This window comes from Meles meles, chromosome 2 (assembly GCF_922984935.1).
Source record: "Meles meles chromosome 2, mMelMel3.1 paternal haplotype, whole genome shotgun sequence".
Lineage (NCBI taxonomy): Eukaryota > Metazoa > Chordata > Mammalia > Carnivora > Mustelidae > Meles > Meles meles.
Window position 1 is genome coordinate 23607746 of NC_060067.1, and position 12557 is coordinate 23620302.

The following is a 12557-nucleotide window of genomic DNA, read 5'->3' on the forward strand; positions in this document are numbered from 1 at the left end:
TTTGTTGTTGTTGTTTTTAGAGTTTATTTGTCCAACAGAGAGAGAAAGAGCACAAGTGGGCGCAGCAGGTAGAGGGCAAATTAGGTTCCCCGCTGAGCAAGGAGTACTGGATGCAGAATGTGGGACTTGATCCCAGGACCTGAGATCATGACCTGAGCTGAAGGCACATACTTAACCGACTAAGCCACCCAGGCATCCCAAAAAGCAGTTTCAATAAAGAAAACCAATACAAATTTATAACCACTGATTCCTACATCTTCATTACGTTTTTGCCTATAAGAGATATTGGTAATAGTTTTTCTGTATCTGAATATAAAAAGATCCCTTGTATTTGCCTTTATTTCAAACTCTTTAAAAACTTAAAAAGTTTCTGAATTGTTACTTTTCTTCCTAATAACTAATATTTTTAAAATTTTATTTCATTTAAATAATTTAATTTAAAAGATTTTTAGTTTAAACGACATTTAAATCTTTTGACTTTGAAATTATGTTTGTTGCTATATTATACAGTAAGACACACAAGCATAAAATAATTACCTTGAAAAACAGCTCCACTTTAGGTGGGTAAAACTTATATCCCTCCTTGACACCAGGATTTCTTTTGAGAAAAGAACCAGTTGCTATTCTTCTACAGACCCATTCAATTGGAATCATTTCACACTTAGGTGCAATGAAAGCGGTCTCCCCACATTTTCTGGTGAAAGCAGTTTTGATACCTACAAATTGACAAAAAGTTTTAAAAAAAAGCATTAAAGTTGTATTAAAAAAGGTAGATCTGAGGCATAATAAAACAGCTGTTTACAGGGACGCCTGGGTGGCTCAGTTGGTTAAGCGGCTGCCTTTGGCTCAGGTCATGATCCCAGCGTCCTGGGATCGAGTCCCATATCAGGCTCCTTGTTTGGCGGGGAGCCTGCTTCTCCCTCTGCCTCTGCCTGCCTCTCTGCCTACTTGTGATCTCTCTCTCTCTCTGACAAATAAATAAATAAAATCTTAAAAAACAAAAACAAAAAAAAAACCAAAACAGCTGTTTACAAAAAACAAATGAAACAAACCCTATCTAGCCAAATGTGTTATCCCTAAATGATACTATCAAAAATAAACTTTTTTAAAAAAGTAGAAGAAAAAGAAAATTATTAGTATGGCTTTCTTACTGCTCTTCAAAATATTCAAGAGTATTTCATTTTAATGTTGCATGGGAAAGTATATAGTGGATCAGAAGGTCTGGGTCTCAGTGTCTTTACCATTCATTCATTCATACATTCAAAATATGCTTTTGAGAAATTTCTCTGCCACCCAACCTTGTATAAAGCATATAACTCATCTAAGTGATACTAAATTATCTTTAAATCAAATTTGGTTATATGATTCTCATATTTGACAGTCCAGTATTAAATGGGCCTTATAAAATATCAATCTACTTGGGGCGTCTGGGTGGCTCAGTGGGTTAAAGCCTCTGCCTTCGGCTCAGGTCATGATCCCAGGACCCTGGGATCAAGCCCCACATCGGGCTCTCTGCTCGGCAAGGAGCCTGCTTCTCTCTCTCTCTCTCTGCCTGCCTCTCTGCCTATTTGTGATCTCTGTCAAATAAATAAATAAAATCTTTAAAAAATATATATATATCAATCTACTTAATCACAAGCAGGTACAGCCCTACATTTTGGATCGCCCTTTTCTCTTAATATTTGAAGAAAATAATCCCTGAAAAAAAAGTATCCAACAGGTAGCAGCAAGAACATAGTGGTCAATTTGGCCAAGAGCAAAGAAAACATTTTTTCTTCATTTCCCTTCTATTTTATTCAAACTGTTACTGGAAAACTAGATAAAAAGCTAGCTTGGGATGGGAGCTATTTTACTTGGGGACGCTGGAAGATAACCTCTAAGGATAGCTATATCATGAACCACACAATCCAGCAATCCCACTCCTAGGTATTCTAGGTACTAACACTGCAGCTTAAGATGAGCATTATTAATGTCAACCCATAAAGGTTTCCAAGAGATGCTGCAGGACTACTCTGTGCTGCCATATAATAACATACATATATATTTCTGTACATGAAGGGAATCTATGTTTATGTAAGACCTGCACTATTCTAAGTGTTTTATGTTATCTCATTTAACCATAAAAATTTTCAGATAGGTATCATTACATTTTACAGTGAAAGAAACAGGGGCTTAAAGAAGTTAAGTAATTTGATATGTTGCCAATCAGTAGTGCCTGGACCAGTTTCAAAACCTCCATTTTCTCTGTATTCTCTCTGGGTTTCATCAGTAAGATTCAATTGAAATAGGAAATTGTGATATGCTGCATGAACAGAACTCTGGAAAAAAAATAAGAGTGTAAGTAAATGGTCATTTTAAGCTTAAAAAATGACTGAGCTCATGCTAATGGATAGGCAAATGATTTTTTTTTAATATTTCATTTATTTGACAGACAGAGATCACAAGTAGGCAGAGAGGCAGGCAGAGAGAGAGGGAAGCAGGCTCCCTGCTGAGCAGAGAGCCCGATACGGGGCTACGGGGCTCGATCCCAGGACCCTGGGACCTTGACCTGATCCGAAAGCAGAGGCTTTAACCCACTGAGCCCCCCAGGCGCCCCTGGATACGCAAATATTTAAATCAGTCCTGAACTACAGGTGATAACTACATGCCTGACTTTAAGAGTTCTACCTTTTAAGATCTGTTAATCTTTAGATATACGTGCTCATTTGTCTAGCTTGAAAGACTAGTATCCAAATCTATTGTTCAAATATCAATAATGGTTACTTTTACTCAGAGGAAAACTCCTCCTCACATCTGAGAGAACCAAAAGCACAGAAGCAGTCTACAGTAATGATCTAACACAGGAAAAAAAAAAATTGCTACCAAAAAAAAAAAAAAAAAAAAAAAAAAAAAAATATGGGCGCCTGGGTGGCTCATTGGGTTAAGTCGCTGCCTTCAGCTCAGGTCTTGAACTCAGGGTCCTGAGATCGAGTCCTGCATTGGGCTTTCTGCTCAGCGGGGAGCCTGCTTCCCTCTCTCTCTCTGCCTACTTGTGATCTCTGTCAAATAAATAAATTAAAAAAAAAAAGATTCAGTTTAGATGATACAATGATTGCTTCTAATATACATGCTAATCATCTTAGCAAATTTCATGACTGGGTGGGGGCATGAGCAAAAGAACTCTCCCCCATGTCTCACTGTTTGCAGAATGTAAGACTCCTATTAAGATTATTAAGAAAATGTCACTTCACAGCAAATCAGGCCACATATCCTTAGGGCCACCCACCCATGTATTAAGCTTGCCTGGCTCCTCATCTGTGGTTTAACAACTGCAGGACTTATACCCACTATCACTACTAACACCTAAACATAATTATGGTAGGTTTCTGTGGGGGAACTGAGACTTTATAAGGTTAAGTATTGAGACTAAATCCACACATTTCCTTTCATAACTCAGGTGTAGCATGTATATTATTTCCTTGGAAAAAGTTTTACTTTTATCTATTACTTGTATAGCATTTTACAGTTTGCTTGTGATTGACAATGAGAAAACCAGAATCCTTTTTTACAAAATCTCATTTGGTGCTCTTCCCATTCTAACTTCTAGAAATACCTTAATTAGGAACATACATAACCTTGGTTATAAAGAAAGCAATTTTAAACACGCCACTGGTGGTCAACTAGGTATAGGATTTATTTAACTATCAGCAAGTAAAAATTAGATAAGGCAACAGAACTCCTAATCTGTCCTCTAAAACAAATCTAAGAATTTTTTAAAACTTAAGTTTTCCTTAATTTCAGTGTATAAAACCTGAAGAATATCTTTTTTTTTTATTTTTAAAGATTTTTATTTATTTATTTGACAGAGATCACAAGTAGGCTGAGAGGCAGGCGGGGGTAGGGGGAAGCAGGCTCCCTGCTGACGATGTGGGGCTTGATCCCAGGACCCTGAGATCATGACCTGAAGGCAGAGGCTTTAACCCACTGAGCCACCCAGGCGCCCCAAAACCTGAAGAACATCTTTCAACAATTCCTGTGAACCAAGTAAGTTTTAGTTATGTTAAGGGTGCCAATACAGTAGCTTAAAGATAATTGTTGGAGTACTTCATTTAGGATTACAAACTTTCCCAGCTTTCTCAGACACAGGACTTTCAGAGTCAAAACTAGGAAAGTCCTGGACAGAGACAATCTGGGTCACCTTAATTCACTTTCTGTTAAGCCCACAAAGTGCAGTGAATAGTCCCTTACTGAATAAGCAAATACAAACTTGGGCCTGTACAAATCTTCCATTATTAGAAATATCTATCTATCTATCTATATCTCCATAACTATATGTAATTACCATGGGAACACAGGAGCTAATTTTTTTTTTGTTAACAATTACAGTATTAAGCAACTTTTTAAAAATTTTAGTATGTATACGGAGAATAAGATAACTTGGCAAGTTAAAAATGGATCACTTATCCATACTGCAAAAGGAACCTAAAATTAGTTTGATGCTCTCTATAGCAATCAACTCAGACACTAAGAAACCACCTATCAATGAAGCCTTGAAATAAAAATCCTAAAATCATATTACTTAGGAACTGTGGGTAGTCCTTTAAATTTACACAACATACACACTTTCAATGTATAGAGGGATTTATGATGTAGATGACAAATTAGGCTGGCAAACATTTTTTTCCCACACTACATTAAAAATGTTCAAGAGAAAACTAGGAAAGAGGAAAACTATTCAAGAACCCATTCTGTATGGACAGAATAGATTTAATCTGAACTACTTTGTTATTCTGTGGAAGGCAGGTACCTCTGTACTGACTGGAAATCAAGATATTAAATTCCCCTTTGTATTTAGCGGATTTAAGAGATTATGGACATACATTGAAGATCTTGTGGATTAGGTTCCATGCCACCATAATAAAGCAAATCAAATGAATTTTTTGGTTTCCCAGTGCACATTCAAGTTTTATTTATACAATACTATTGGCTTATTAAGTTGTGATAGTATGTTATCTAAAAAACGTTTATGTGATAATTAAGAAATACTTTATTGCTAAAAAACTCTATCATCTGAGCTTTTAGCAAGTTGCGATCACTAATCACAGTTCACCGTAACAAATAAAATACTGAGAAAGTTGGAAATATTGAGAGATTTGCCAAAATGTAACAGCAACATGAAGAGAACAAATGCTGTTGGAAAAATGGCGCCAACAGACTTGCTCAAGGCAGGGGTAGAGTTGCCACAAATCGTCCATTTGTAAAAACAAACAAACAAACCCCAACAATATCCACAAAACACAATAAAGCAAAGTTCAATACAACAGGGTACGCCTGTTAATAGTTACTGGAAGCTCTAAGAAATGAAAGGGATAGTAAAAAGAGACAAAACTATTAAATTATAAAAATTAGAACTGGGAAAGTAAAAAACAAAGCTTTTATTTTATAGATAAGGAACCAGAGGCCTCAAAGGTTGAGTGATCCAAAGCAATGAGGCCTCTTACATTGGAAGAAAAGAGCTCAAATCTTTTATTAATGAGATTTCATGTACTACAGACAAATCAGCATTGACTGAACCTCTGAAGAAAAGCCCATTATCTTAATTCCCCTTTCTTTACTCCAAGTGCCCTCCACAGAATGTTTTGATCTAGTCTTTTTTAATAGATGTCTCTATAGGAAATAGTTTTCTTTCAGTTTTAGAGTAGGAGGTAACCCTGGAGATCTTTTATCGAGTTCAAATCCCTCACTTGGGGCAGAATGAGGAGGTGTGGTAGCAATCTTCAAATATTTTTCAGGGCTTTCAAGTGGAAAAGGGATTTGATATTCTGTCTTATCTCCAACCGGACAGAGCAAAGAATAACTGTATAGAACTGCAGGTACCAAATTTCAACTCCTCGATTAGAGTTGCCTAATACCAGAACAGGCCTCCTTCATAGATGAGTCTCTCCCAGGATGTTTTCCTAGGCGAGAAAAGTTAAAGAGAGGATATGCATGCCAGACAAAGACTGTAGCAAACTGTTAAGATTCCTTAACTAAATGATACTACTTACTAATTCCAAATTACATGTTGTGGTGAAATTTAAGACTTCCTGGTTTGATTCAAGTAACCTTTTGAGACATCGCCAAATAACATGTTCTTAATCCAAATAATATCATCTCCTCATGAAAGAGATCAGCTGTGTGTGTGGGGGGGGCAACATTCAAAAGGGAGGAGATTGTAGGGGGAACCACTTACCTGTTTTCCTGTAACAACTGAAAAATATAACTGGAAGACAACATGTTGTTAATCCAAATAATGCCATTTCCCCATGAAAGGACCAACATGTGCCTGTGAGAGAGAATGTGAAAGGCGAAGCTATCAGGAGAGCCACTTACCGGCTTCCTTTAACAACTGAAAGATACAACTGGTAGTTTTATTTGAGATTGCAGCTTTTCCTTCCAGGTGATTCTTTCTGGCTGCATTTCCTGCTGTTATCTGGTCCTTGGACTGCAGGAGAACTTTTCCTGGACTATCTGGCAATTCATAGACTTCTTTTGTTTTACCCTCATAGAGTTTCTTACCAATATTCAGTACTGTGGAGATAAAATGGAGACATCAGATTCAGAAAAAAATTTTCTAATTGAAGACTAAGTTATCTAGAATGATCACAGAACATAGAGTTGTTAAGGAATAATTTTAATAAAAAATTCACTCATCTGGGGCACCTGGATGGCTCAGAGGGTTAAAGCCTCTGCCTTTGGTTCAGGTCATGATCCCAGGGTCCTGGGATCGAGCCCCACATCGGGCTCTCTCCTTGGTTGGGAGCCTGCTTCCTCCTCTCTCTCTCTCTCTGCCTGCCTCTCTGCCTACTTGTCATCTCTCTCTGTCGAATAAATAGATAAAATCTTAAAAAAAAAAAAAATTCACTCATCTGCATAGAACCTTATACCCTACAAAGTATTTTCACAGGTATCATATTTGAGTCACATAATTTTGTGACGAGCCTTAGTTATGCATATAATTGAATTATGTGGGGCTTAGGGTTGAAAATCTAAACAGAACTTTTACTCCCCCAAAACTTAAAGCCTACTGTTGATCAGAAGCCCTGCTGATAATATTAAATGGCTGATTAACACATATTTTCTAAGCTCTATGTATTTTATGCTGTATTCTTACAATAAAGTAAATTAGAGAAAAGAAAAAAATCTTAAAGAAAATATATTTGCAGTACTGTGTGGTAGTAATTGGGGAAAAAAAAAATCCATGGGTAAGTGGACCCATGCAGTTCAAATCCGTGTTGTTCAAGGGTCAATTGTATACAGATTAGAAAACTAAGTATCAAAAAGCTAGAGGCCATGCAGTTAGGAAACAGCAGAGCCAGACAAAATCCTATGTCTTCTGATATCATATTCTTTGCTCTTTCCACTATCAACCTTGCCTCTCTAATAGCAGTCAACCCTGCCTCTCTCATAGCAGAACTGAAGTAGAACTACTTTACATTAAGTTAACATAATAGTATTTTCACATATGTATTTACAATACAATAAACTAGCTTGTAGTGGGAAAAAAAAATGCTCATTTTCTGAACCTTTTGCTTGGCATGACAGGCAAAATCATAAAGGTGAGCCAAAAGGGTATCTTGATTTTTGGTTAAAGTGCAAGGGGAGGCACTTCCATCCACTGAGGTTAGCCCATTTCCAAGCACCTCTATTTCTTAATCTTTCTTCCCTACTCCCCAGTGTTAATCCTTTCTCCACACTAACAAATGTGGGAAATTGTGAAGAAGTAAGGACAAGGGAATCCAATTTAATGCAGGTCACAGACCTAAAAAAAGGAGACTCTGGTCATTAGAAAGAATGATTTAGATGAAGGTCAGAGATAACAGAAGTTTAAGGACTTAAAATTTCCAAGGGGAGAAATCACCCCTCAAGCTCCTAGAACAGACTCAATCTCAGTATTGGCATTTTTTAGTGCCCGTGTACCAGGTACACTAGGGCTATCCCAGTACACAAGAGAGAGTTCCTGCTCTCAAGCAACCAAGTCTAAAGGAAGCTGAAATTAAACAGGACATCATATTAATTATGATGTGAGAAATACACAGTCTGTGGGATCACAGGTTCACAGCAGGCCCACCTAACCTAGTCTAGACACTAGAGCAGGAAGTCTGGAACAAAATAAGTTTGAGTTTGAGATCCAAGGCAAGGATAAACATTTAGTCAGAAGAGGGAAAGGGGTTAGTAGTGGTGCTGAAAAAAAGAGCATGGGGTAACAGTCCATGGCAGGACTTCAGTAGGGTTAGAGCTGTGTGTGTGTGTGTGTGTGTGTCTGCACACGCACGTGCATAGTGAGGGATGGTAGCAGCTACAGAGTAGGAAAGAATGGCAGAACTGAGCAGTGGTCAGATCACCAGTTAGTGGAGGCAACCATTAAAAAATCCACTTATAATTCAGTTTAATAGTTACTGCTGCAGGGTACCTAGAGGATGAATTCCCATTCTACTGTAATGTCCTGACTCACTGACAAGGTTTAAAAGACTCCTCAAGGGGCGCCTGGGTGGCTCAGTGGGTTAAAGACTCTGCCTTTGGCTCAGGTCATGGCCCCAGGGTTCTGGGATCGAGTCCCGCATAGGGCTTTCTGCTCAGCAGGGAGCCTGCTTCCCTTCCTCTCTCTGCCTACTTGTGATCTCTGTCAAATAAATAAATAAAATCTTAAAAAAAAAAAAAGGCTCCTCAATTTAGAGCCTCAGCTTAGTGCTCCAACTTCAGATTTCTCTATTCCCTTTCCAGAACTCTAATTTCTATAACTGAATTTCTATATCCCACTCCCAAGCTTTTGACATGCTTTCCCTAGGCCCAAACAGTGTTTCTTTCCCTTGCATTTCACTATTCATCTCTCAAGCCTCGTACATCATGTTGACTGTGTTTCGATTTTATCCTAAGGACAACCATGTGGCTTTTAAGCACTTTAGCAAAATGACAGGTTTCTATATTAGATTAAGTCTATAATTTTTTCCCTAAATTCAATTTTTCTGTGTGGAAGAGAATGTACTGACCAGCCAGCACAACCAATTTGGTTCACCATAAATTTAGAAACTGGGTGTGTGGGGAGGAAAAAAAGTTTTATCAGCATAAATGTCACAAGCAAGAGATCTTTTCTGAGGACCTAATCACTCGTAGATAAAAAGATTATGTAAATAGGATAACTGTAAAGTGAATCAAGGCAAGTTTTGGCTTGGTGCTTTTGGGGCTCTTCAGAATCACCATGGCATCAAAAGACTAAAACACACACAAAATCTGGACCAAAAAAAAGTAAATTTTCCAATAGATTCAAATATTAACTTTACGGAAATAGCAGGCTATTGACTTAACAGGAAAAGCAAGATTTTGAATAATCACTGCATATGTGCCTGTGGTTGTTTTGCAGTAACTATTGATTACTAATATGATTTCTAAGCACGTCTCCAACCCCTGTCCATTTCTTTCTCATCCCGCTCTTCCTCCACTTTGTTCTTTTCCCCAACCCCGAGCCAGTTCCGAGCATTTCAGAAAGTTCGGCGAGGTCGGAGAGCGCTCGGTTTCCTACGCCTCGGTTGGCGGTGCCCGGGCCACGTGTTCGCCCGCCCAGCGGCCTAGAGGGCCGGCTGCGAGACCAGGCACAGCTCGGGAGGAGGCTGCCAGGACCGCCGCTGGGCACTCAGGTGGCGGCGAGTGCGCCAACTCCAGCGGCGGGTGGGGGAAGGGGGACGGGAAGACCGCGGAGGGCAGGGAGTCCCCGGCAGATTCCCGAGGATGCCTGTTACTCACCCTCAGCTGTCGCCATTATTCTGCGTGGGCTGGGGGCAGCGGCCGCGCGGGGAAGAGAAGAAAGACTCTGGAAAAGAGGAGTGGTCACAGAGGCTCACGTGGCGGGTAAGGGAAGGCGGCCCACAGACACACCCCCGGCCAGGCCTAGTATTCCCCGGGCGCCCACACGCGCTCTTCACTGGCAACACAGCCTACCGCCACCAAACCCCCGAGGTCTCTGCCACGCAGGAGCAACTTTGACTCCGGGAGTTCGCTACACCCCCCGAGACTTCCCGCCGCGCAGGCGCAGAAACACAGGCCGTTCCCCCCCCCCCACCCCCGTGCGCGGGCGCCGTTCCAGAAGAGGCGAAAAGTGGCGCGCGTTGGAGGCCCCTCCCGATTCTACAGAGGCTCGCTGACCGGCTCCCTTCTCCGCGGCGAGAGCAGATCATAGGTTGGAGCGTACCAAGTAGTGACGGCCGGGGGAAAGCATGTGAGGAGGGCCATACAAAGTTTACATCCTCTGGGACAGAAGTGCCGTTAACCCTACTACTCTCATCACCCCAGTCCTGGGTGTTAGAAAATAACGGAGACTTCCACGTGCAGAGAAAGTACTTTCTCGCAGGGAGCGGGCGGAGGACTAGCTCCACCCCAGCAGTCTGTGACTCCTCCTCTCAGTCGCGGAGCCTCTCCCTCCCTCCTCACTCATTGGTGCAGCCTGAGGGGGCGGGGCAGGGTGTGCTGGAGGGGAGCGCTAATCACGCTTACTTTGGGAAAGCGCGCGCCGCCGCAGTAGCGAGGGTCGAGCGGCTGGGAAGGAAGCGAGCCTCTGAGGCGTTCGGGCCGAGCGGGCAGCTGGTTGGTGCTCAGGCCCCTGCCGCGGCAGCAGGTCCCTCCACGTGCTTTCGGCGGCGACATGGAGCTGGAGGAGTTGGGAATCCGAGAGGAATGTGGCGTATTCGGGTGCATCGCCTCAGGAGAGTGGCCCACGCAGCTGGATGTGCCGCATGTGATCACTCTGGGACTCGTGGGGCTGCAACACCGGTGAGCAACCGGCTGAGGGGTGGGGGTGGCGGCGCGTCTGCTTCTCTCTCCTTCAGCCCAAGCCGTTTCCCGTGGCCCGAGTTAGCGACCTCGTGTGCGCCCGAGGGCCTGGAAACCGACCTCTGTTGCCTGGATTGATATCTGCCTGTGGCATCAGCTAGGTTGCCAAGGCGTGCGCGGGCACCACCTTGCATCCCTGGACTCGCTGCTCCCCCCAAACCCTTAATGCCCTTTAGGGGTTTCCCCCCCTTCTCCGGTGTGTGCACCGCTCATGAGTCTGGCCAATTTGTAAGTGTCCGGTTCGCTAGGGTTGGCGGAATCGGGACTTCTCCCACTACTTGCCCGTTTTAATCTTGCAGAACCTGGAGCAGCTTTTGTGAGGGTTTGTGTGGGGTGGCTGCTGGTTGAGGTCCTGCAACACGTTGAGGTGTTCTCGCGGAGCTTTCGACACCACCAGCTTTTGTTTGCAAGAGCAGAGCTTTTGAACAACTTGTGGATGTGAACGTAGTCATAGCTGTGAGAATTTAGGGATTCTAGAGTTCAGACCCTGGGAAACAGAGCTACCTGATATTCAGAAGGAAGTACCGGTTGCAGATCTCATACAAACTAAGTGAAAATAAACCAGTCACAGGAAATAGTGCATCTGCAAAAGAGTCACGGGTTTCAGATAATGAAGGAGAAGTTTGTAGTAAGAGGATGCCAAAAAAGTAACTCCCTTCTTTAAAAGAGGGGAAGGGGACCAGTTCCTGTATGACTAGATACATCCTGATTTTTGAAAAATTGGTAGATCCCTTTGAGTTAAAAAATAACTTAAGTGATCCTTCCATTTCTTACTACCTGGCATTTGATCTAAACGTAGGTCTGACATTATCACCGAAATATTACAAAGTTTTCTTAAGGCAATACTGCAGCAATAACTTTGAAGGAATTTGGCAGTAACATTTACCAGCAATATGGGAGCACAAGTATAAATGCATTCCAAATGATTTGCTTTCCATAACCAAACTTGGATTGCAAGTAGTCTTTCTGATCTTTGTAGAGTTGCAGATACTTTAGTTTCATATCTTCTGTACTCCCTTTACTAAGAGCTGTTAGTAATTTAGAGTCAGGGTTGAATCAAAAATATTTTTAACTTGAATGACTCTAATCCTGGGTAATTGTGGGTTGACCCTAGTAGAGATCTTGTTTTAAAATACTGTACATTTTTTGAGAAGATTAGATAAATAATCCAAGGATAAACTAAAATCTGCTTAGGTGGTAGTTGAGAGCAATATTAGTTTAAAACATTCTTAGGATAAGTTATTTTAGATCTTCTGTGAAGGGAAGAGGATCTTCAGTCTCTCCTTTAAATATGTGCCAGAAGAAAAAGGGTTTGTTTTATTTGTTTGTTTGCTTAATGAATACAACTTGATTTCTAGCTATATGTACTTTTCTGTAGTTGCTTTTATGTGAAAGAATAGGGATTAGACAGTACAAGATAAAAGCAATAAAAATGTAATTATATGATAATAGCGCAGTAATAAATGGATTCTCTGAGGCTGCTCATCTAACCAAATAAGTCTTTGTTAAACTGGTTTTGAAAATTGACCTTGTGATGTTTTCAATAGCAGCAGCAAGGAACGTAGTAATATCTGGGGAACAAATGTATTAATGGAAGACTATTTAAAATTTTCCTTGTGTAGACATCGAATCATTAAGACATCGAATCATTAAGGTGCACTGAGAAGACTGGTTCTCTCCCATAAATTCATCCAGTTAAAAATTTTGAGTTAGCA

At 41.1% G+C, this 12557-nt stretch overlaps 2 protein-coding genes across 5 annotated transcripts in view; one reads left to right on the plus strand and one right to left on the minus strand.

The window, feature by feature from the left end:
* The window catches only part of PAICS (phosphoribosylaminoimidazole carboxylase and phosphoribosylaminoimidazolesuccinocarboxamide synthase), a 46957-nt gene that overhangs the window by 12509 nt on the left and 21891 nt on the right, over window positions 1-12557 (minus strand). Inside the window, exons 1-4 of one of the 4 annotated variants that reach the window (XM_045996888.1) lie at window positions 10205-10364; window positions 9760-9826; window positions 6352-6549; window positions 538-716 (exon numbers count right to left, since the gene is read on the minus strand). In XM_045996888.1, the coding sequence (XP_045852844.1) occupies window positions 538-716; window positions 6352-6549; window positions 9760-9826; window positions 10205-10231 (471 nt within the window). In that variant the 5' untranslated portion in view covers window positions 10232-10364. Of the gene's footprint in view, window positions 1-537; window positions 717-6351; window positions 6550-9759; window positions 9827-9954; window positions 10015-10158; window positions 10178-10204; window positions 10365-12557 lie in introns of those variants that run through there. The other 3 variants (XM_045996887.1, XM_045996890.1, XM_045996886.1) reach the window with 3 other exon arrangements.
* The window catches only part of PPAT (phosphoribosyl pyrophosphate amidotransferase), a 37536-nt gene continuing 35484 nt past the window's right edge, over window positions 10506-12557 (plus strand). Inside the window, exon 1 of the mRNA XM_045996897.1 lies at window positions 10506-10782. Coding sequence (XP_045852853.1) covers window positions 10655-10782 — 128 coding nt within the window. The 5' untranslated portion in view covers window positions 10506-10654. The remainder of the gene's footprint in view (window positions 10783-12557) is intronic.